Genomic DNA, 24515 nt, shown 5'->3' with positions numbered 1-24515 from the left:
GGGTGGGAAGGGGAAACTGAGGCGCCGCGGCAGGGGACAACGACAGCCGCGGGCCCCCACCGGTCCCAGCTGCCAGCTGACGAGCTGCTGACGCCGGCAGCCGGCGGGATGCGGGCCCGGATGAAAGGAAAAGCCGTGTTTGCTCGGCGGGGGGGGGACAGTGCCGGGGGCCGTGGCCATCCCGTGTCATGTCCCCCCCCCCGCCACCTCCGGCCCCGCGGCAGCTGTGGCAGTGGCGGCTTCCAAGGCCGCAGCAGGATTTGAGGAGAAACTCCGGCCTCCTCCCCGCCAGCACGGGGACGGAGAGGCGGGGGGGGGCGGAAAACAAAGCGACCGCCCAGCTCCGGAGCCCTGCGCGGAAGAGATGGGGGAAGAGGTGTCCCGCGCTTGGGGCTTCGCGGATGAATCCGCCCCAGCGCCGGGTTCGAGGGCGCGGAGAGGGCAGGGGGGACCCCGCTCGCGTCCCCTGCGATCCCCCTTTTTTTTCCCCAAAAAAAGGGTGTCCAGGTTTGAAAGACCACGGCCGGCACAGGGAACGGCGGCTTCACTCAGGGAAACTGAGGCACGGGCGAGCTCCGTCAGCCGGGGCGCCGGGAGCCCCGACTTCCCTCCGCGGTGCTCCGACCGCATCCTCCCTTTCCGCCGAGATAATGAGTTAACGTGATAACGGCGGGCGGCAGCCCGGCTCCGGGGAGTCGCACGCTGGGGTCGCACGCCTCAGCCCCGGGACGCCCTCGGACCTCTCCGAAATCCTGGCTGGAGAAACATCCCGGCATCTCCCGCGAGGCGGGCGAGGGACAGGGCTCAGCGGGGCGGCGCGGTGGGAAAACGGGGCTGCCGACGCTCCCGAGCTTTCGGCTGCTCTTTCTTTCGGCACGGAGGACAAAGCCATTTAGCGTTTCCAGCCCTGCTTTGCCTTCCCAAAGCAACCGACTGCCGGCGCAGCCTGGCCAATAACCCCGTCCTCGACTTTCCCCCAGCTCCTCCAAGCGCCCGCAAACCCCGGCTCGGCAGCCGCTTCCCTCCCTTTGAAACTTCACTTGAAACTTTGCTCCCCTCCGTTGCTTACGGACAAAAAAAAAAAGCACTTTCGGGACAGCCAGGCTGCTGTGGGTACGTCCCGTCTCCGCACCGCTCTCCGCTGCCAGGGTTTTTGGGGGAAAAGGCCCGCGGATTCGGTACACGAGAGGTGCGCCAGAGCCGGGGTTAGGGCCGGGAGATGTTCCCACAGCGCCGAGCCCAGGGAGGGCATCGGTTTGTTTTGTTTCGCCTCGCTCCGTCTGTTTCTTCTCGAAACCCCCCTCCGTGTTATTTTAATTACTCAGGGGCTTGCAATCTGCTGGCGGGGGGCCGTGCTGCCGCGGGCCGGTGCCGCGCGGCCGGTGCCAGAGGGGAAAGCAAAAATAAAACAGTTCCGCTGGAAGCGGGGTGAGGTCATGGTTAGCGACAGCAGAATTTTCCAGCTGCTAAGAGAAGGGAATGATGCAAAAAAAAAAAAAAAAAAGAAGAAGGAAATTAAAAAACCACAGGTCACTCTTAAGAGAGCATTTGGAGGGACAGCAGGGGCACCGCGCGGAGGATTTGCCCGAATCGGCGACCTCTGACTTCTTGATCTGAGCGGAGCCTCCAAAAGCAACACGGGCAGGGGGCAGGGAAGGGGGAAGCGGCGCTCCATCCCGGCGGGATCCCAGCAGGGCGGCTCCGCTCACACGGCCGCCGCCACCGCTGCGAGACCCGCCGTCCCCCTTGCCGGCGGAGCGCATCAAAGGGGAGCCGGGCGGGGGGGAACACGAGGCCGGGCAGCGGGATGTGAGGCCGGGCAGCGGGACGCGGGGCCGGGCAGCCAGCCGCCGACTCCAAACACTGCTTCCCCCCGGTTCAGCGCGGGGCTGAGCCGGTTCCCGCGGCCTTTGCGCTGGGGCCAGGAACGCCCCCGCCAGCTCCCGGCCTTGCCAGGATCCGGCTGTGGAAAAAAGAACATAAATGCTCCCTTCAAAGCGCCTTTTGGGCCCCAAACATGGCGTCACCACAGGGGAACCAGCGCCCATGGAGGGGGGAGAACAAGCCACTGCAATGGTGATGGCCCGTCACGACGGGGCCGTGGGGATGGCACCCAGCTGCCATGACAGGCCCTGTTGCGACAGGGAGTCAGGGGCCTGCCATCGTGACGGGACCCCGGGGACGTGCTGCCCTGACAGGGTCCCCCCGCGGACACACTGTGAGGAGGGTTCATGTGCAGTGTTGTGACGGGAGAATGTAACTGGAGGGAATGGTGGTGCTGTCGTGACATGGCCCCGGTTATCGTGACGCCGTGGCCGCCCCGGAGGCGGCCGCCCGGGCCCGGGGGCTCCTTGCTAAGAGCAAGGCGGCGGCTGTGGCCAGGGCGGAGCCAGAGCCAAAATGGCGCCTTTTCCGCCACATTCCCGGCGCCGCCAAGCCGTCCCTCCAAGGGCGCAGCCCGGCGGCTCAACCCGCCTCCTCCCGGCGCCCATTGGGCAGTTTGAGACGGATCGTCGTTCTCATTGGCGCGCAGCCCCTCTCCGGCCGACCCATCCGGCCTCGGATTGGGCAGTCTGCCCGTCAGTTTCCGAGCCCGCCTTCCCCAGCCGCGCGGGCTGCGCGGCTGCCTGAAGGCCGGTTGGCGGCTCCTCACGCCAGTCAGGCCTCCGCCCCGCCTCCCGCGCTGGGTCGCCGCCCATTGGCCGCGGCGAGCGCCCATCCCGCCGCGGCTCACGCCGCCTTGGCCGCTCCCATACGGGGTTTCCCTGGGAGCCCGCGCGGGCGCTGATTGGCCGCCCCTCACGCCAGCCCCCCCCCTCCCCTCCCGCGGCCGCCAGCGCCCTCCCGCGCCCCCATTGGCCGCCGCCCGCGGCGCCCCCCCTCCCCCACGGGGCGGGGCCGCGGGGGCGGCGCGGCGCAGCGCCCCCTCCCCCCGCCGCCGGCCCGCCCTCGCTCCCCATTGGCCGCGCCGCCCGCCACTCGCCCGCCCGCGGCGGCGCCCCATTGGCGGGCGGCGCGGCGGGGGGCGGGCCGCGGGGCCGGGGCCGCGGCGCGCGGCTCCCTCCCTCGGCAGCCCCTTGGCGGTCACCGGCGGGGTTAGGCCGCCTCGTCAGCGAGCCGGGCGCGCCCGCCCCTCCTCCCCCCCGCCCCGCCGCCGCTTGGGCTCGCCCCCCCCCCCCGGCCACCATGAGCGGTAAGGACGGGCCCACCGCGCCGGCGGGGGGGGGGGGCGAGGGGCGCGCGGACACACACACACACACACGCACACACACACGCCCGCTCGGAGGGGCCAGCGGCGGCCCCGCCCCGCGCCGGGCCGGGCCGCGCCGGGCCGGGCCCCGCCGAGCCGCGCCGGGGGGACCTGCCGGGGGAGGGACCCGGGGGAGGGGGGAAGGCCTCGGGGGAGGGACCCGCGGGGAGGGCGGCCGGGCGGGGGCCGGCGGCCGCTCTGCCGTGCCCTCCCCTCCCCGCCGCCGGGGAGGGGGGGGGCTGCCGCCGAGGCCGGCGGGAGGGGGCACCCCCCCCCCGGAACCGGGGAGGAGGGCGGTGTGGGGGAGGGGGGGAGTCACGGGGAAGGCCCGGTGTGAGGAGAGGGTCACGGGGGGGGGGGGGAGGCGATGTGAGGAAGGGGATCACGGAGAAGGCCCCGGGGGGGGCCCGGTGACGGTGCCGGGCCTGGGGGCACCGCGGCGAGAGGGGTAGGCCCGGGGCGGGGGCGGGCGGGGGGGCACCGATGCAGGGGTATCGCCGGGGGGGGTGGGTGTTTGCGAGGGGGGAGCCGTGCGAGGGCGGATGCACTGGGGGGGGGGACGTGGGGGGGAGGAAGGAGCCAGCCGTGGGGTGAGGGAGAGCTACAGGGAGGGGGACCGTGGGCTGGGCGGGGGGGGGGTGGAATCCGTGGGGTGGGGGGAGACGCGCAAGGACGGGGGGAGCCTGGAGCGGAGCAGAGCTGCGGGGAGAAGGCCCGCGGGGCCGGGCGAGAAGCTGTATTGGGTGTTTCCGGGGAAGGAGCTGTCGGAGAAGGGGGGGGGGAAAGACCCTGGGAACAACCTGGGGGGGGTCTGCAGGGGACCCGGCAAGGGGTGTTTGGCGGAGGGGGGGGGCACAGGCCCCAGCTCCTTGAGGGTGAGCGGTTTTGGCGGGGGGGGGGAAGGTTTTGTGGAGGATTGTGAAGGGCTGCGTGGGGGGGGGATGCAGGAGGAGAGGGATTTTAGCAGGGAGGCAGAGCCCCCCCCCCCCCCCCCCCCCCCGGGCAGTGGGCTCACGGGGAGCGTGGACAGGGGAATCCTAGCCTGGACGGGGCCTGTCGAGCCGGGGATCCCTGGGGAAGCCGGTGGGCTGGATCTGCTAGGGAAAACCCCTGGGCAGGGCAGGGAGAAGGCCTCGGGGTGGGTGGATCCGCGGGGCTCCGGGAGAGCCCGGGCGGGAGGTGTGCTCCCAGGCCGGCAGGGAAGGCGAAGGGGAGGCCCGAGGAGGACCGAGGGGCCAGGGAGTGTCCCGAGCCGGCGGGGAGGAGCTGGGGCCTGGAGCACGGCCTGTTCCTCCTCCGCCTGTCCCGGTGCCAACTCCCCTTTGGCAGTTCCCTCCGCTTCCCGGCCCCTTCTCGCTGGTGCCGGAGCGGCGTTCGGTCCTCCCGGAAGTGCCCTGCCGGAGCGCCTTCACTTCTCCCTGCCCCAATCTCCTGCTTTTCCAGCCCCATAACCCCCCTCGCGTCCTCGTGTTCCTCTTCCTCCCCATCGCTCTGCCCAGAAATGTGTTTTAACTCCGACTGTTGCTTCCTGCCCGCACAGACCAAGAGAGTCCCGAGGAGATGGCTGCAGTGAAGCCCGAGAAGGGCGAAGGAGATGCCAGCAGCACCAGCAGCGGAGGCGGTGGGGAGGGCCAGGTGAGTGCAGGGAGAGAGGAGGTGTGAGGAACAGCCCGAACCCGGCGGCCTCCCGGCTCCGCTCGCCCTGGGCGCTTGCCGACCTCGGAGCAAAGTCCAGGGCCGGGGCGGGGAGCCGCGCCGAGGTGTTTGTTTGGCACGGCCGAGCGTTGCGCGGGCTCCTCTGCCCGGGGAAAGGAAGAGAGGGCGAGCGAGTGACGGGGGAGCGTCGTGCTGCCAAACGCCCTGCTGGAACGTGTTGAGCGGGGAGTGCCGGCCCAGAGCGTGTTTCCCCTCCTCCCCCAGCTGCGCATGGCGCTCTCGAAAATATGACATTCGCCCCAGTTCCAAGTAGCTGCCACGGCCCCGACCGGCCCTTTTCCTGATCCGGGTGCCCAGAAACAACTGTACTTCCTAGGAGTTGTTCTCCTATGGTGCTGCAAGGAGATTCACTCGCTTTGGGGTGGAAGAGATGTCTCTCTTTGGGTTTTACGTGCAAACTCCCTCCTCTTTCCTCCTTGCCGGAGGGTTTTTCTCTGTGGGTTCAGTTCAGTCTGTCCCGGCCTGACAGCCCTGTGTCTGGCAGTTGTATTTTTCCGGCTGTGGGTGGGTTTTCTCAGGAAGGAGTGTTTATCTTTTCCAAGTACGCTCCTCCCTGGCTTCTCTTTTTTTTTTCATTTTTTCTTTTTTCCGGCCTGCCCACTGGGCCGCCTCCTGCGTCTCTAACTCCTCCTCTCCTTCCCAGGAGTCCCAGCCTTCCCCGCTGGCTCTGCTGGCAGCCACCTGCAGCAGGATCGAGTCTCCCAACGAGAACTCCAACAGCTCCCAGGGCCAGCAAGGCGGGAGCGGCGAGCTGGACCTCACGGCCGCTGCCGCTCAGATCGCCCAGTCTGCCAACGGTTGGCAGATCATATCCACCGGCTCCAGCACGCCGACTCCTTCCAAGGAGCAGGGCGCCAACGGCAGCAACGGCAGCGACTCGTCGAAAAGCCGGCCCGTGAGCGCGGGGCAGTACGTGGTCACGGCCGCCTCCAACCTGCAGAACCAGCAGGTGCTGACGGGCCTGCCGGGCGTTATCCCAAATATCCAGTACCAGGTCATTCCCCAGTTCCAGACCATTGACGGGCAGCAGCTCCAGTTTGCCACCACCCCTGCCCAAGTCAATGTGCAGCAAGATGCCTCTGGCCAGCTGCAGATCATCCCCGGCACGAACCAGCAGATCATCACGAGCCGAGGCGGGACGGGTAACCTCATCGCCATGCCAAACCTGCTGCAGCAGGCTGTCCCCATCCAGGGCGTGGGCTTAGCCAACAACACCCTCTCAGGGCAAACCCAGTACGTGGCCAACGTCCCCGTGGCTCTGAACGGCAACATCACCTTGCTGCCGGTCAACAGCGTGGCGGCTAGCCTGGCCCCCACGTCTCAGACGGTCACTCTGAGCAGCTCCGGCTCTCCGGACAGCAGCTCCCAGCCGGCCACCTCGGGCGCTGCCATCAGCTCCTCCAACATGGCCACATCTCACGCTAGTTCTGGCTCCTTTTTTACCAACGCCAACAGCTACTCCACCACCACCACCACCAGTAACATGGGCATCATGAATTTTTCCAGCAGCGCGACCGTGGGAACAAATGTCCAGGCGCAGACGCCTCAGAGGGTCGGCAGTGTCCAGAATTCGGACTCTCTGCAGAGCCAGGTTTCTGGGGTGGCCTTGCAGCCGGGGCAGCAGAAAGAGGGGGATCAGAGTCAGCAGTCGCAGCAGCAGCAGCAGATCCTGATCCAACCTCAGCTAGTCCAAGGAGGGCAGACCATCCAAGCCCTCCAGACCGCCCCGCTCTCTGGCCAGACCTTTGCCACTCAAGCCATCTCCCAAGACGCCTTGCAGAACCTGCAGCTCCAGGCGGTGCCCAACTCCGGGCCCATCATCATCCGAACGCCCACGGTGGGGCCGAACGGGCAAGTGAGCTGGCAAACCATCCAGCTCCAAAACCTTCAGGTGCAAAACCCCCAAGCCCAGACAATCACCTTGGCCCCCATGCAGGGAGTGTCACTGGGGCAGACAGGCAGCACCAGCACCACGCTCACCCCCATCGCCTCCCTCCCCAGCGGCACCGTCACGGTCAACGCCGCTCAGCTCTCCTCCATGCCAGGCCTCCAGACTATAAACCTCAGTGCCTTGGGAGCGTCTGGGATCCAGGTGCATCAGCTGCAAGGGCTGCCGCTGGCCATAGCGAACACCGCTGGTAAGTCATTTTGGCTCGGTCCCTTTTGGTAGCTGGGCGGAGGAAGTTTAGGACCAAAGCACGTCGCTTTAGTCCCGTTAGAGCAGCAACGTCCGGCCTGCGGGCCGCAGGCTTTGCGTTTGCTGCGCGCGAGGCGCCGTTCGGACTCTGCGGGGTTCGAAGCGTTTGCGTATCCGCGCGAGGACTAGGGGAGGGTGTAATCGATGCGGACTCGAGCTGGCAAGCGGCCCAGCTCTTCTGCTTGCCCTGGGAAGGAAGCGCTAAGCCTCTGCTAATTTCCAGAAGACACTGAAACTCGCTTTGGGGAGTTGCTGATCTAATTAACTCTTTTGTGGCTGATTGCTTGGGAATTAGGGGCGCGACAGAATCAGAGGAGACACCTGCGAACAGGGAAAGAGGGAGACGGGCAGAGAGAAAGGGCGAGGGAGAAGTGGGAAGATAAGCAATGCTGAAAGCGGGGCTAAGTAGAAAGCGAAGTGTGGTTTTGTGTGACGCCGCTGCCCTGCCCTGGCGCCCGCGCGGGGATCTCGGCGGCGGCGTAGCTCAGTCGCGATGGGGTGGGCAGGGTAGCTGGCGCCGAGTCCGGATCATCTACTCAACTGCAGGAACCGACAGGAAGAGTCGCAGCCTTTTAAGATACAGGAAAAGGCAGAAACAGCTTCAACCCCTCTCTCTTCCCCGCCTCCTCCGAGAAAACAAACAAACAAAAAGCCCTGGGGAATTTCCTTGCAGCGGCAGAAGAACGGGCTCTTTAAGTATATATTTAGCCTAAAATTGGGTGCTGCTGAGGGACGCTGTGATCTCATCGTGCCCATGACGGGCCTGCGGCCAGCGCCGAGCACCCCCCGACTATCCCCCCCCCCCCCCGAATCGATTCTGTCGTCTCCCAAACGCTCCCGCCAGCCTGGGGGACGCGTCCAAAGGCGGCGTTGAGGCCGCTCGGCTTCCGCTGGGAAATGCCGTGCCTGCTTTTGAGAGGCAGAGCGAGAGAGAGGGTTGCGAGCTGCTGCCGTGAAAGAAATCAGTGCTGAAAAGGAACTCCGCTTGTTGTTTTTTTTTTTCCAGTGTTTGACTTTTGTTCTGGCTCCGGCTGAAAAGGCAGTTGCTAGATTTAGTCACAGCTGAGAGGCAGCAAAGCTGTTGCTCAATCCAACTCGCGCTTCCTTCTCGCGAGAAAAGGAGGCCGCTCGCTCGGAGTTGTTTTGCAGCAGTATTTTGGGCCGTTGCTACAGCAGCGTGGCTTGCAGTAGTCCGCGGGTTTATTACAGACAGGATTAGCCTGATCTCTCCGCCTAAAGCAGGTCCTTGGATTGCCCTGAGCTGCGAGACCGCTCGAGCGGATTCATTTCCAAACCAGGAGGGCAATTGACAGTGCGTCATCTCTTTTATATGGGGAAAGCGTGGGTGCCGGTGGGTCTCTTTGGTCTTCGAGTGCTCGGATTCACTCGGACCCTGCTGGCCTGCAGCCTCCGGGTCCCGGCACGGAGCTGCCCACGGTTGGGCCGCTCGGCGTGCTTGTTTTGAAAGCGCCGAGGAGGAGGAGGAGAACGTGCAGAGAAACGCATGGGCGACTCCTAGTTCCTGTATTTGCGTGTGGCTCTGCCCTTGGAGGTGGGGCGGGGAGGAACGCTCCAGAGACCACCCATCGCCCGCTCCGTGCTTAAAAGCGCCCTCCTTTTTTTTCCCCTTTTTTTTTTTTAGCTCAGCAGCGTGTTTAGCTCTTGATCTGCAGCGACGAATTTGCCGTCTGATTCTGGCCGAGGCGCTGAGAGCCGCGGCCGCGAGTCTCGCTGCTCCTGAGCTCTGAGGATGTGACATTCGCGTGGGGCTTTGACGTTGCAAAGTTTGAAAAAACCGAGTAGACGTTTGCGGTGCAGGTTTCAGGTTTCAAAGCGCTTTCAGGGACCCACTGAGATCACGGCTCCACGATACAGTACGGCGGGTTTTAGGGCTCCCCGGAGTAGATCAGAAAGGCCGTGGCTGGGACAGAAAGCCCCGATCTGCTCTCTGCCCCGGCTCCGGGCCGTCCAGGGCAATTTGGATGGGTTAACTCTAGGTTAGATGAGGTTATTCTCTAGATTTGCCGGTCTTAATGTTGCGATGGGTCTCTCCGGGCCTCCGCGGCCAGCAGAAAGCCTGTTTCCAGTCGGAAAACGCCAGCCAGACCTTGCGTAGGTGCATCGCCGTCCGCCTGGGCTGGCTCCACGTCCCGGTCGCCTCGCTGAGCGAGCCGGTAGGCAGCGCTGGTGCTGGGGAGGGGGCTGCAAACTCGCCCCTCTTCTGGTCTCCCCTCTCTGATGGCCGCGGAAGAAGCAAGCGGTTTGTCCCCGACCCCACCTATCGTTCAAGCGGTCAAAAATTTCCCACCGTGAGCCTCCTCTTCGGCTCTTCTCTGCTCGCTTAGTGCTCGAGGCTGCGACTTGGGAGGGTTTTTTCGATCTGCAAAAGCCCTTCTGCTGCAGAGGGAGGCGAATGGAAAACAAAACCTCGCCGAGGTTGGGTCAGGAGGGGAGGGCGGCAGCCGGGCGAAGGCACGCCGCGGCCTCCGGGCCCCTTAGGCTTCGCCACGTGTCGCAGGGCTGGAGAAGGGCTTGCCCGCGCCTCGGAGGGTTCGGAGGAGCCCGGAATCGCGCGGCTGAGCTCCGCTTCCTTCGGAGCTGATGGCCGCTCCGGTGTCCCGGCTTTGCTGCGGGAAGCACGTGTCTCCTGCCCCAACCCCTCTCCGCGCCGTTCCCCTCGTTGGCGGGCCGGGGACTCCTCCGGGCTGCGGCTTTCCTGGCTTTCGGCCTCTCTGCGCGGCTGGGCCGAGCTGCCGATGAGATTTCTGCTTTTCAGTTTCTTTTTTGCATACTGGGGAGGGGAGCAACCCCCTGGAGAAAACGACCTCGCAAAAAGCCTTTTAGGGCTCCTAACATCGGCGTGGTGTTTTTCACGAGCGGGGCAGAGGCCGGCTCCCTTTGCGAACTTCGTTCTGCCCGTGGCGGAGTTAATTAGTTGCTGGCATCCCGCTCGCTTTGCAGGCCCTCGCCGCCGCCTCGGCGTTAGCCGGCCGGTAAATTAGCCCCCGTGGCAAGACGTAGGAAGGTCCGTGACCGAACGGGGCTGGTATGCGGGCGAACAGGCCTCGCAGCAGGCTCTGCGGCGAGGGGGAGGCATGCTGCAGAGCCAGCCGGGCGAGGGGGGCGGGGGGGACATTCCTTGGCTGGCAGCGCCGCCGGGGCCCACGGATCGGGCCGGGGCGGATGCACGAGCAGGCAGCAGGGCTCCCTGGGGGCCGAGGAAAAGGGGGGGTTTAGCCGAGCGCTCCCGTGGCGTCGCCCAGCTCCGGCGCTCGCTGTCACCGGCGCGAAGCGAGGGGGTGGACGTGGCACCGCTCCGGCGCCCGCCCACCCTCCTCCGCGGGGTCTCGCGCAGCTGCACAGGCCCGGCGGCAGTCGGAGCGGGGGCGATTTCGAGAAGCTGGCGACGCCGCGGTTTCTCTTCCCCTTTTGGCCGAGCGCTGCGGAGGAGGAAGAAGAGGAGGAGGAGGAGGAGGAGGAGAGAGGGGCTTTTCAGCTCCGTGCCCGTGTCGTTTGCCTGCAGAGCGGCTCGGCCCCGCGTGCCTGACCCTGCCGCGCTCCAGGCCCTGGCAAAACCCCTCTGCTTAGTGCTCCTTGCCTTGGAGACAGAGCCCTGCTCGGCCCCGGTGTGTGCTAGGTACATAGGCTACCGGTAACGGCTTCCCGGTAGGCCGGGACCGGGATTAAAGCCTTGTGCGAAGCCCTTGTATAGTGCGAAACAGCGCTAAAAGAGGGTTTATCCCGGCCCTGGGGAGGGTGCAGTGGGGAAGGGTTTTGCTTTCAGGACCACGTGCCAGCTCTCCTCTGTGCCCCCCACGCGAGCTCCTCTGGGGATGTGGGTCCGAACCGGAGAAGCGGGACTTTGGGATCGTTCATGCGCCACGTCCCCGCTAAGAGAATCCGCTGCCTTTTCGGTTCGCTCGTGCCGGTGAGAATGCCGCTTTGTCCCCGTTGGCGCCGGGGGGGATCCAAGCGGGCGGATGTTTCTCCTCCTCCCAGCGAGCACGGGGAGCCTGCTTGTCCGCCCTCGCTCCGTCTGAGGGATCGCGTCCTGGGACGGCGGCGGGACCAGCCCGGCCAGCCGAAGGTGCCGGATCCCAGGCCGGTGAGCGCTCCCCCACCCCGAAACCCCCTGTGCCCCTGCGTCGCGTTGCTCAGCCGCGTTCGAGCCCGAGATATTGCCTCCACCAGCCCCCCTGGGGCATTATGGCAGGACCGGCTCCGTTTCAGGGCTCGGTGTGTCGTTGGGACGAAAGCTCGTGGTCGAATCAAGCAGTCGGACGGAGCGAGGATATCCTTTAAAAGGAAAACAAAAAACCCTCGCGGGGGGAAGTAACCCCTTGAAATCCGCTTGCCGAACCCGTCCCCGAGCTCTGCGCCGCGATTTTGTCCTTCGAGGGTTGCTCCCAGCCATCGGGGTACGGACACAAAGACCCGATTGTCTCCGGTTTTCTGTTTTTAAGGGGAGCTTTGTGGCAGGCCTGGATGAGGCATCCGCATGGCATCGGCCGCGGAGGGGGGGGATCGGAGTCGCTCTCGGGCCAGCAAGCCCCGGCAGGATCTCGCCGTAGCGCGCCGCGGCTGTTTGTTTCGCTACGCCCATGACATCACTTCAGAAAATAATCGTATTGTGAAATTTCCTCCTCTGAAGCTTAGCTGGGCTGGACTTTAAATGCTCCCCCTGGCTTCCTTGGCTGACCTCTCTCTGTACCGTAATAAAGAGGGTGTTTTATTGAAGCAGCGCGCGCACCCGGAGAGCTCCGTGCTGCTTTTGGGGGAGAAGAGAGCGATCCCGATTCGGAGCTACGGGACGGCTTCGTCTCGCAGGGCCGCCTTCGGCCCGGAGCCGTTTTCGCACCCGCTTTTAAAACCTCGGTAATAGGAAGCAGGTCTTGAAAGCAGGGAGCGTCGCGCCTCCGAAGCAGCCGGAGCGGCGGCGCTAACGTCGTGCCGTCGCCAGCACGTGTAAACCGGAGGCTTTGCCCCGCGCAGCCCCTCGCGACCGGCCCCGCTCCTCCCCGCGGCCTCCGTTGGCAGCCGCGCCGGTCGGACCGGTTCGGGGCTCGGCGCGAGCGTCCCGTGACTCGTGGCGGAAGCGTTTTCCCTCCCTCGCGCGGCTCTGGACTGTCTCGCCGGTTTGGCTGCTCGGGCTCGGCCTAATCTTCGCCTTCCTTTTATCCGAGCGGGCCTCGGCCCTGCCTCTTCCTCGCCCCTCCGAGCAGAGCCGTCTTTATCGCCCCTTTGCAGCGGCTGGATCCCGGGTCGAGCCTATCGCGCGGTGTTTTCAGCACGGCTCCTTCCCGGAGCACCGGCTCCTCCCTGGAGCACCGGCTTCTCAAGTGCCGGTTCCCGTTGTCTGGTCGTGGATCTGTGTTTCAGTTTGCGGCATGCCAAAGGCATTTAGTGTGTCCGGGGGGGTCAGAGATTTTTGCAAATCGTACCGGGTGACTTCCTACCCCCCCTGCGTGTCCCGGCGTCGCTGTGTGCAACGGGGGGGCTGGATGGACGCGACCGGCTTCCCGCGCAGCCAGCAGAGCTGGGCGGAGGGGAGCGCTTGATCCGACGGCTCTGCACGCACTTATTTTTCTCCCCTCTAGAGGAAGTGTAATTTGATGTGACGCACAGAAACTTCCAACAATTAAAGGATATCGCAGAACTTGCCGTGTGGCTTTTCAAGTCATTAAGCTCCAGATTAAAATACAATTACTCAGCGTGCTGCAGTCTGACTTCGAAACTGCACCATCTTATATAGCCGAGTGCCATGTGTTCCCTGCTCCGCTGCCCGTAACTCAGAAGAGTTATTAAGATCGAGCTTGGCTAATTTACATGAATGACTTCCACTGCAGATTAACTCATTTTGCAAATTAGCGAGGAAATCAAACGAGATAAAAATCGAGGGGCCGGCGTTACAAAAACGTACTTTGTTCCTTTGTGCAGCAAGCGCAGTTTAATTGTCTTTGATCTGTCTGGAGCGACTGGCGGCGGAGTATTTTGGGGAAAGCAATGAACACCAGCTAGACAAAGCTTTGCGCTGCCACCCTGGGCTTCCCGACTCTCTGCCAAAAAAAAAGAGGAGGAGGAAATGGGGAGAACTGTTAAATTATCGCGAGTTAGAAAGGTTTGAGTTGTTTTTTTTTGTTTTTTTTTTTTTGCAGGCGCTTGCCTGCCGTCTGTCGCCCGCCGCGAATAAGCGCGTTGAGATCCGCCGAGAGGTTCGGGGAGCCCTGCGGCTTACGTGTCGCTCGGGGTTTTTTTTGCTGGCCGTTCTTTGAGTCTTAAAAGCTTCCTGTTGCCTCTTAGCCTCTCTCCGGCTCATCTGGAGGCTGACGTTGCTTTCTCAGGCGCGCACATGCTCCACCGGGTGACAATTTACCCCCTTCTTCCTCTCTTGCCTGCGCAGAAGCGCAGCTGCCAGTCTTGCCGAGTTTGCACAAGAAACCGTTTCTTCCCCGTCCTCCCTGCGAATGAACATCGAGTCTGTTTCCCCTCTTCCGAGGTCAGCTGGGGTGGATCTCAAAATGCTCCCGTCTTGGATCCACGGGGCATTTCGCACCTCGTTTTAGCTCGCTAAATAAAACTACTAAACCCAAGCGTTTTTCCTCCGACGAGCAGCTAGAAGACAAGAGCCACCTTGTCTTCGCGGGCGCCACGAGCCAAGACTCTCCGGGCCTTTGGTCTTTTACCGTGAGACTGGCAAATTACTCCCCCTCTTCCGCGAGGTCAGTTCCCCCATCCTGTGCCGGCAGAGCAGGGGCTCCGGTTCCTCCTGCTTTCCTACGCCGCTGCCCACCAGGTTCCTCTCCTGTTTGGTCGGGTTTGTTTTGCCCAAACCTCCCTCCCTCCCTACCTGCCCAGGTGTCTCTCTCTCCCCGCTGTTCCCCATCATTTTGGACCGGTGGCTCTAACTGGCACCTTTTTCTTCCGTGCTGTCGCATGAGGTTTGCCAAGTGGATTTATTTTTAAGCCTGGCGGTGCTTTCTTGGCATTTGCAACCCTTGCGATAGTGTCTGCCCATGCCAGCGTCCGCTCCGATGGATCGGCGATGGAGGCCGCGTGCATGCGTGCGCGTGGGGGCCCTTTGGCTTGCAGCTACGTCTCCGGAAGCGGGAACAAGGCCGTTTAGCCTGTTCGGCATCCGCAGCGGACGATCGCCCGGCTCCGGCCGCGGACTGGCGGAGAGACCCGGCTGCAGCGAAGGTGAAGCGGATGCAGGCGTGAGGCGCAGCGAAGCGGAGTCGCTTCCCGTTCGCCGGTGGCGAGGCCCCGCTCCTGCCTGTGCCACCTGCCTTTGCAGGCAAGTCCGTCTTTACTGTTTGCTCCCCGGGGTTTTCTAAGGAGAGAAAAGAGGAAAAAAAAAGCCTTGTGCTGCTATTAATATATTTTTTCAGTACGTCAGTGACCTGAGCGTGGACCAGGGACTTGGCAGCCTTCACAAAAGCTTTAGTCTTATAAGTAATCTATATTAGTGGAGATAATACACATAAATTATCCAGCTGGTTTCTCTCCGCCAAGTTTTCTCCTGAAATTGCAATATTCTGGAGACTTCGGCGCGTCCTGATATGTGAAGAATGAAGCGTGTACATACAAGATCTGTCTTCTCTTGCTGTAATTTATTTATACCTTAATTAGATGCAAGCCATAGATTACCAGAAGGAAGATTTGGGTGTTTTTTCCCCCCCCCCTTCCGTATGACATGCCAACAGGCTATAAAACGCTGCGTAGGCTTTGCATGTTTGAAGATTGAAGCGGTTCCAAGAAGTCGGGGCTGGATTCTCCCCCTCCCAAGCACTCGGACATAATTTGGGGAGCGCGCGTGTGTCTTCTCCTTTCTTTTTACAACAGTTCTCCCGGGATGGCGCATACGCGATAGGGAAATCTCTAATCTGTAGCTGTAACGCAAGCTGTCGTCGCTGGCTTACAAAGCTTGAAAAACATCCAGGTTCCCTCCATGCTGGTTTTAGACTGTAAACATATGTTGCAAGAGCTGGGAGGGAGGGGGGGGAACTGAAAAGGTTTTGTCCTAAAATTGCTAAACGTTGCGGGGAGCGCAGGAATGTTGCTGACTAGGTACAGGAGGGTCCGGCCAAGACTGCGAACGCGACTAGGGATCGCGTCTCCTTTGGAGAGACGAACTCGGGCTCTTATTTTCCGTTTCTTGCCGCGCGCCGTCGGGGCTGGGGAAGGGGTGACGGAGGAGGCGCCGAGAGCCCCGTTTTTAAGGGCTCTTGTTTAGGGACTGGCAGGACTCGTCCCGCGACGTTCGCTGATACGGTGAGCCTGGGCGGCCCTCCCAGCGCCGGCTCCGCTCGTCCTGATAAAAGAGGCCATTGCTGGGATCTCTGGGTTAGAAGTGAAAGCGGAGATAGCGGCCGGAGCGCGTTACGCTCGGCTGTGGCCGCGCGAGAGACCCCGCTAGCGAAATACTAGCAGGAAACAATTCCCTTCCTCCTACCCAGCGTTGCTAAACTGCCCGATCCGGCCGGGCCGCTGGAACCGGATTGCAAACGATATTTGTCTCGAGTTTGGCGTCCCGGCACAAGCGCCGTGCCGGCGGCGCTTCCCAGGGCAGAGGCGGCCTTTGCCGCTGCGGTCGTTACGTTGACAGCGCTCCGGAGCTGCCCGCTGCGGTTCGAACGGCAGCCGGCCCATCCCAAAACCGAACCCGCCGGTCCTGGTGTGCGTCACGGGTGGTGTCTGCAGCCGCTTTCAGCCGTGACTCGGCCTGAGCGCGCTGCCACTTCCTCTCCCCCTCGGAGAAGAGGTTGGGGTTATACCCGGAGCGGGCGAGCGGAGCTGACCCCGCACGGCCACCCCGCTCCCCGGCATCTGCCAGGCTCCCGGACACCCAGCGGGAAGTGGTTTGGGCCCTGGGGTTTGCTTTGGAGAGATTATTTTGCCCTTATTCCAGGGCAGATCTTTTGCTAGGTTCGAGAAAGGCCCCTACGGCAACCGGCGGAGCGGGGAGAAGATTGAAGTGGCTCAAATCCGCAGGCCGTCGGCGTTGCCTCCTGCCTCCGTGCGGACCGAAGGGGACCGTCGGTTGCCGCGGGCCAGGCGTCACCCTTCAAGGCCGGGACACAGGACGAGGGCACGTGAGCGTGGCCCCTCCGGCCTGTGACCGAGCAGAGGGAAGCGTCTCGCCGTCACGCGGAAAACATCCCGGCTCGCTCTCCGGCGGCGCCCGGCGACTCATCGCTCTGCGGCGGAGCCGTGTCCCCCGTGACGTAGACTGAAACGGGGCGAGCGGGTGAGTCAGGGCTCGTTTCCTGGATTGCGGCTCTTCCAGCTTTTCCTTCGATGCTTTGGGTTCCTCAATCCTAGGAGACAAAGGACTCGGCTTGGCAGCGCTGCCCCTTCCCGGTCAAACCGGACCCTCTCCCCTCGTGCGGATGGGGGGCAGAGCAGCCCACCCTAAATTTCAAGCCTGGCTTTTTGAGTCACCCTGCTCGGGACCGCAGAGCTCGTGTCGACGCCGTGGCCCAGAGGAGCGAGATTGGAGCTGGACCACTTGCCAGCACCAGACGGACGCGAGAAGAAGACAACGGTTCTCGTTTGGAGCGTGGCCCGCCTGCGCGCACAAATCCCACAGTGGACACGCGAGCCTTTTGCAGCGGCACGGAAAAGCTCTCCGCCATCGCGGCCCTTCGCTGGTCCTCGAGCTCGCCGGAGATCTAGGTCTGGTGGCTTTTGTTCTTATCCGAGCTTGGGACCCTGCCCTGGCTCCTCTGCTGAGCTTCCTCAGGGCACCACTGACACCTGCTGGTAAAAGCAAAGCCGCCGAGCACGGATGAGTCCTTGGGAAGGCGGCCGGTGCCAGAAACTCTTCGTCATCCCCCCCTCTTGCTATCTCACCGTTGTGAAACTCCCTCCCGGCTGCGGGAAGAAGGCCCAGGACGCGGCCGACGGACGCTGCAGGCCGAGGCGAGTTTAGCCGCCTTCGGCGCTGCCACCTCTTCCGCAGATGCTCCGTGCGTCGCCCCCTGCCTCGAACCAGTTACCCGAAAAAACAGGTTTTTAAGGCAAACTTCCCTCGTTCGCTGAAGGTACTTGTCCCTGCAGGGCCTGGACGCCGGCAGCTGGGCCACATGCGTGGAAATCGGAAGCCTTGGAACGTTTGCGCTCCTTAATTAAGCACCGTCTTCCAGATACCAGAGAAAGAAGATGGACTGAATCCTTTTCACTGTCCTGTACGATTTGGGGTGAATAAGCATCATCCAGGGCACCACGGCGTCCCCAGGAGGAGCTGAGACCGGCCGGCCGCGCACCCACGACAGCCACGACCATCTGGGCACGGCGAGGGCAGATTCCTGACGGCCACGTCCCCACTGGCCAAAGACCCAAGTGCAGACGGAGCGTATTTCGGAGGTGGACGGCGATGGCAGTCCCTCCGCTGAGTCGCCGGACGCTTGGGCCTCGTGGTGTAACCGAATTGCCTTGTCCGGAGGAGACTGTGAACGTCCTGGTGGCCCCATCCAGCCTGTTTGCGTGGGGACCGGCCAAGGAAACGTGGCACGTTGCCTCCAGCGCGGCCTTTTTGCAGGGCTGACGCTTGGTCTTGCGGGTCTTTCCCGATTAATTCATCTTCGTTGGAGCCAACCGAGGCAGCTGCTGATGGCCGGCACCAGGAAAGCCTCCAGATGGGTATTTTCAGGGAGGACTCGGCCAGATGCAGCCTCATTTCTTAGCGGCGTGAGAGGATTTTGGGCAAAGCGTGGCAGAGTGTGGCCTAGCCGTTGGGGACGATGGCGCGCGGGTGTTTGCTCGCGTTGTATCTCAGCCCCGCGTGTTCACGTCGTGATCTCTGCCCTGCCTGATCGCTAGCCGCTTGCAAGAAAGTCGGTAGGAAAGAGGTGCGTTTTCGGCTCCGAACGCGCCCTGCAGCGCTGCAAATACGCCGGGGCCCTTCCGGCTCCGCCGGGGCTCCGTGCCCCATCCGACGGAAGCGGCTCGACTCTAAAGCCGTCGTTAGCCCTATTGGCATATGTTAATCGCAGCTGAAAAGAGATTACGCAGGCTGCCGTCTCGGCACCCGTTACGGCTTTTCGGCATGAAAATAATCAAGCAGCGGAGCTTGAAGGGAAATAAAACACTTGTGAAGTGTGGATGGGCTTATTGGAGAAGCAATTAGACGGCAGCGTACGCGGAGAGCAATAAAATGGGAATGAAAACTGATAGGCTTAAAAACTTCCTACCCCTTCCACCCCCCCCCGTTATGAATGTTTTATGTTTGCCCGCGTTTGAGAGCTTGTCAGCGCTACCCTGTAATTCCTATGGTTTTTATAATTGGGAATTGCTCCTCGAGAGAGAGAGCGGGAATGTGTTCCCTGAGCAGCGCCAGATGATTTTTCAACTTTATATATATCCCTTTCTGTAATCGCAGTAATTAACCAGCGAGCGCCCGCCGATAATATCTTTGCTGATAGACGCTACAAACAGCTCCGGTCTTGCAGCCCGCTTTATTTATCGCTGCCTTTTTTTGGGGGGGGGGGGGTTTGGCAGGAGGGTTTCCGTGTGCTCTGTGGATCGGCTCCTGCACGGTTGCTTTAATCGGTTTTAAATGAAAGTTGCATTTCGTAAAGGGAAACCTGGCCCGCTCAGCCCAGAAACCGAGGGAGAAGGAGGGGTTGCAAAGTAAAAAAAAACAAAGAAGGTACGTTGAAAACCGGAACGTTTCTGGTGTTGGCGCGGGAGCGCCGATCTGATTTCCTGGTGTCTCTGTTTCTCTCGGTGCTGCCCCGAAAAGCAGGTTCGTAATGGAAAAACGAGCCCTCTTCCAGCAAGGAAGGCTGAGAGATGCCTCTAGCGGCTGCCCTCCCTCCTCTGCCTCTAAAATCGTACTGGGCTGAGCGAAAGGGGTGAGTCCGGGGAGCCGGGAAGCAGTCGCAGCCTCTGCAGCTCTCCCGTTTTTCCTCTGGGCAGCAGATCCCGCGGTGTGAGATTTCTCAGGGACCGATCCCTGAATTCGCCCCGGTGGAGCTGTGCCGGATCCAGCTGTGCTGCCTGTCCTGCTCCCGCAGCTGGGTGCCCTGTGCTGGCTGCGGTTTGAACCGGGTACGGAAGTGCTGGAAGCGTTCCCGTTGTGACGGGAACTTCTGGGAGCCGGAGCTGAGCTTTTCTCCTTAATCCGGGGTCTGTTTTGGTGCCTTCTGGTCCCGGCTGGTGTTTGATCTGTGCGGAGCGTCTCTAGGAGCTGCGTGTTTGGGACTCTGCCGGCATTACGGCCGTCTCCAGGTGCTTTCCGCTCTCCGCCTGCGGACGGCGGTGCAGCCCTTTCCGCGGTGGGGTGAGCCAACGCTCGGCTACAGCTGCCGAGAGTTTAGGAACAAACCGCCGAGGTTGGACGGATATCTTCCTCCTGCTCGATCCAGATTATGCCTTTACCCGAAGCGCGGGCAGATGCGTTTCATGCGGCTGGAGACCTTGCGACGACGTTGCTTTACCGGCAACAGGCACCCGCTCCCGCTTAGCAGGATGCGGCTCGGCGCAGCCGCGAGGCCCCGCGTGAAGGCCGACAGCCTCGGAGCACCGGGCAAGAGGAGAGAGAGAGAGAGAGAAAACAGCCCTTGCTGTTTGGAAAGCAGAACGTGGGAACGGGTGAAACTCCGGCCTCGCTGAAGTCGGTAGCAAAACGTGATTCCGAGCCCGGGTTTCCCTCCGCGATGTTTTGATGCTTGCTTTATCACTGACACTGCTTCGAGCCGGCCAGCGCTGCTCGGTTTACATTTTTTGCTCTGTTTTCTGTGCTAGGTTTAACTGAAATAGCTGAAATAGTTGGCAGGTGGCTGTAGTGACGTCGGCAGTCTGTTTTTCTCGAGAGACGCGGCTCTCACCTCTGCTTTAGACGCGAATCCGTGGATGCAGCCCGATGCGTGGGAGCTGGGGGGACCCCTCTCTTTGGTGGGGGGCCGTGGAGGGCAGGCAAAGACCCAGCGATCCCTAGGAAAAAGCCTGGCGGGCGATTGCCGGGGTTCGGAAACGCACCGCTTCATGGGAGGTGGCCCCGCAGAAGGAGAAGGCTGGAAGTAATAACTTCCTACAGCTCAATCAAGCTGTCAAAGCAAAAGGTTTGTCCGAGACCCTCCCGGCTTTGCAGCTGCCTGGAAAACGCAGGGGAAGGATTCGCAGGAATCGATGCAAGCTAAAACCTTGCGGCTCAGCTTGGCTCGCCAGATGGTCGGCGATGCTCTCACTCGGCTCCGGTGGGAGCCGGGAGGCACGTCCGCCTGTTGCCGCTACGTCACGCGATACGGGGGTAATCACGCGGAGAGCTGAGTCGTGTCCGTGCTGCCAGACCTCCCTCCCCTTCTCGTTTCCTTTCTGCTGCTTGGGATTGCTGCCGGAGCCCGGACTAACCTCCGTGTTTCCTTCTAGGCGACCACGGTGCTCAGCTGGGCCTTCATGGCACGAGCGGAGACGGGCTTGGAGATGAGAATACAGCTGTGGAAGAAGGAGAGACCAGCCCAGATCCGCAGCCCCAGCAAGGCCGGAAAGTGCGGAGGGAAGCGTGTACCTGCCCCTACTGCAAAGACAGCGAGGGAAGGTAAGGCTGCTCCGCGGGGGGAATCCGGCCATGCCGGGCTCCCCGAGCACCTCCGATCCCCAAGATCCCGGCGGCCTGGGCCTGCGTTTCAACCTGAGCACGGCCGTCGCTGGCGGGCATCTCCCTGTGCCGCCTCCATCCTCCACCTCGGCCGGCTCCGGAGAGGAGCAAGCGTTCGGGTGGAGCGTTTTACTGCCTGGCAAAGGGCTGCGTTTGAGGACGCACCTTGGGCTGGGAGCGGCAACCTCGCTTCCTCCCCTTTCTTTGGGTCGTTTGGAGCCTTCCTCCCTGTCGGTGATGCCGTTGGGAGCGTTACTTCCTCCAAGGAACCCTTTAGCTGTCCAAAAGCAGCTATTTATCCCCTGAATTGCAGCGAGGTGGCTGGCCGGCGGCGCTCTCTGGGTTGGCAGACGGGGAGGCACGGGTTTTGGCCTCCGTGGCTCAGCGGCGACGGGAGCATGGGAACACCAGCGAGCGAGGTGCCTCGTTCGGAGACGTTCTCCCCACCTCTGGTGGCCTGGAGCACAGAGGTGCTTTCGGGGCTGTTTTAACGCTCTCTCTTGGACTCTTTCAGGAGCTCTGGGGATCCAGGTAAAAAAAAGCAACACATCTGCCACATCCCAGGCTGCGGGAAGGTGTATGGCAAAACCTCGCACCTCCGGGCTCACCTGCGGTGGCACACCGGAGAGAGACCCTTCGTGTGCTCCTGGATCCTGTGCGGGAAACGCTTCACCCGGAGCGATGAGCTGCAGCGGCACAAGCGCACGCACACAGGTAGGGCCTGGAGCTGGCGAGGGTTGGGGTACAGAGCGGGCCGCCGTCGGCCTCCGACCTTCCCAGCCCCCGTGCCGCGGCGCTCGCGGGCACGCTGGGATGTTTTAGCACCACCTGCCGTACAGAGCAACGACAGATCTGCGGAAATCCCACGCAGCGGAAATCCTTTCTAGGATTTCCAGCCCCCAGCAAAGGGGGAACAGCTCTGCCTGGCTTTCCTCGCCCTTTGCTGTTGCCGTATAAAGCCCGGGAGCGTCTAAATGCGATCCAGGTGGCTCTGGTCGGGTCAGGGCGATAAGCTGGGCCTGGTGCCATGCGAGACAGCGATCAAATGGCACCTGGGATAAATTTGGTGCTGGGGAAATCCTTTCTGCTTTTCCACGGGCATCAAGGTGGCAAAAGCGCAGTCGAATCCCTCCCTGTCCGTAAATCCCACGGGATCGGATGCTTTTGGGCGCAAAGGGAGGGCGGCTCGTGGGCAAGATGGGATCGGCAGCCGCCGGATGGCGGAGCCGCTTTGCCTGTAACGCTGAATTTCAGCCATACGGTACCGGTAGCTGTTTTTTTTTCCCCGGGGTCCCTCATCGTATTTCTATCCCGGGAGAGCGTGGCGCTGCCAGGGACCCGGCCCAGCCTCCGCCTCACCCCTCTCTCCCTCTCGGCTTCCAGGAGAGAAGAAATTCGCCTGCCCCGAGTGCCCCAAACGCTTCATGCGGAGCGACCACCTCTCCAAGCACATCAAGACCCACCAGAACAAGAAGGGAGGCACGGCCAACAACGTGGCCATGAACGTCTCCGCCGTCCCCATGGACACGGGGGCCTCCGGCGAGGGCAACGGCGGGCCCACGCCCTCGGCCCTCATCGCCGCCAACATGGTGGCCATGGAAGCCATCTGCCCTGAGGGCATCGCCCGCCTGGCCAGCAGCGGCATCAACGTCATGCAGGTGGCCGACCTCCAGTCCATCAACATCAGCGGCAACGGGTTCTGAGGGGCGAAGCGGGACGCGGGCGCCGCGGGCGACACGGCGGCGCCGGGCGGCGCGGGGCCGAGAGGCGAGCGGAGACGGAGCTGGGAGCTGTTTCACCGCGAGGGCGGCGTCCGTGTCGCCCTCCAGCACTAAAGTCCAGCTCCTCTCACCTGGGATCGCAGCCCTCCTTGAGCTGTCCGACCTCCGGGGCCCGGTGACCACACACGAAGGCCAGAGCTATATATATATATTTTTTAATTTCGGCTTCACCCTATTATTATTATTTTTCCTGCCCCATCCCTTTCCTCCACTCCCTCCCCGAGATCCGTCTGCCCCTCCGTAGCTAGCCTTCGATGCCATCATGCCTTGGTAAATGTATATGATCATTGAAATACTTTTTAGCAAAAAAAAAAAAAGAAAAAAACAAAAAAAAGAGGAAAAACAGAAAAAAAGATTCTATATTATTATTATATATATAAAAATATAAAATGTGTTCATTTGAGAGAGGAGAGATTTTGCTGCGACCATGGCCTTGGTCTCTTTGATGCCTTATCTTGGAACAGGTTGACCCTCTGCGGCAGTTCGGACGGTGCCCGAGCTGTCGTTCAGATGCTATATTACATTTTACATTGTAACCTTTAAACAACAACAACAACAAAAAAAACCAACAAAACCCAAGTCTTTTTTTGTACGCTTTGCTTTTAGGTTGTTCTTTCATTTCTTTTTAATTATTTGGGTGAGGTTTTGCTTTTTTTTTCCCCCCCCCCTCCCGTTGTAAAACAGCTGCCCTCTCCCTGCCCTTCACCGGACTTTTGCTCTTTATTTTAAGCGGTCTTCTTTGGGAAGATCCCTTTTCCCTCCGGCTTTTTTTTTTTTTCTTCTTACTCCTCGCTCTCGCGGGCTGAGCGTAAGCTGTACATGTGGAATCGATTTGTAAAGGATTTTGTGCAGGTTCACTCGAGCTGTTCACCAGCGGGTCTGGGACCCGGCGCGCTGGGAGACCCGGGGCACGGCGGCAGACGGCTTGCGAGGTCCTCCGAGGCCTCGGGCAAACTTCTTCCGCCCTCCTTGGTCTTAATAATAATCCGAAGAAGAAGATCAGCGCCTCGCCAGCTGCTCGGCTAGACGGGGGTTACTTTTCCGCCTTGGAGAGGTCACTGGCCGCCGCGGGTCTGACCGGAGGCGGAAAAGCGACGCGCGGGGTTGCCCGTGCAGCGGGGCGAAGCGGCGGCCCTCGGCTCGAGCTCGGGGTGTCACCTCGCAGGGGTTTATATATTTTTTTATTCTTCCAACACTACTGTACTCGGCTCTTCCGGCTCCGAGGCATCGCGCTTCTGCCAGGCTTGTAAAAAAAAACCACAAAAAACAAAAAACGGGTGTTGGAAATCGGGGAGAACTCCTCTTCTTTTCAGGGCACAGCTTTTCCCACCCGGCCGAGGGGCCGGGAGAAGCCTCGGAGCGCTTCTAGGCAGCTCCGGCCTCTTCCTTTTTTTTCCTCCCCCACCGTCCTCTTCCTGCTCCGGTCGCAAGACAATATCTGCCCTTTCCCCTCCCGCCTCCGGCTGTAAACAGGCGAGAGGCTCCCTGCCCGCGGGGAGGCCGGGAGGCGCTCGGCTCCGCTCCGGGGCGCCGGCGGGGAATTTCATCGGTGTCTCCGGCGGGCAGAGCGCGCGGGGCGGCTTTATTTAGTCTCCGAGATAAGGCGACGGTGCAGGGCACCTCCGAAACACCCGTCGAAAGCTGCCCCGCTCCTCGGCACGGAGGGGACGGGGGGTTCTTGAGCTCTTCCGTTAAATCTCTTTTGTTTCCAAGCAGAAATGTTGGGGTGAGACGAGGCGGAAGCGGGGCTGAGCCGGAGGCGAGAGCGCCCTGTCGGAAAGGTGGCCGCGGGCGAGACGTACGGACAGGTTAGATCCGAAACGCCGCCGGGGCAGCTGAAAAGCAGAGCAGGCACCGTTGGTGGCGGAAATACCTGGCGCTCCTCTCGGGTGTCTGAACGGAGCCTAGTTTGGAGGTGGGAACAGCGTTGCCGGCAGGTCGAGGGAGGCGATCCTGCCCCTCCGGTCGCCT

The 24515-nt window shown here is 62.0% G+C and overlaps 1 protein-coding gene across 2 annotated transcripts; it reads left to right on the top strand.

Annotated features, from left to right (window-relative positions):
* The first annotated feature begins 3180 nt into the window (after positions 1-3180).
* SP1 (Sp1 transcription factor) lies at positions 3181-23126 on the top strand. 2 transcript variants are annotated; one of them, XM_067314225.1, is made up of 6 exons: positions 3181-3193; positions 4791-4885; positions 5610-7104; positions 20535-20703; positions 21278-21477; positions 22147-23126. In XM_067314225.1, exons 1-6 carry the CDS (start codon positions 3187-3189, stop codon positions 22464-22466), a joined length of 2286 nt encoding a protein of 761 aa, XP_067170326.1. In that variant the 5' UTR covers positions 3181-3186; the 3' UTR covers positions 22467-23126. The 2 variants fall into 2 exon arrangements, with proteins under 2 accessions (XP_067170326.1, XP_067170327.1); XM_067314226.1 differs by lacking the exon at positions 3181-3193 and adding an exon at positions 3668-3698.
* Positions 23127-24515: the final 1389 nt, after the last annotated feature.

Source organism: Apteryx mantelli, chromosome 33 (assembly GCF_036417845.1).
Source record: "Apteryx mantelli isolate bAptMan1 chromosome 33, bAptMan1.hap1, whole genome shotgun sequence".
Classification (NCBI taxonomy): Eukaryota; Metazoa; Chordata; class Aves; order Apterygiformes; family Apterygidae; genus Apteryx; species Apteryx mantelli.
Note: the sequence above shows the minus strand (reverse complement) of the source record. Positions and strands in the feature narration are given on the sequence as shown.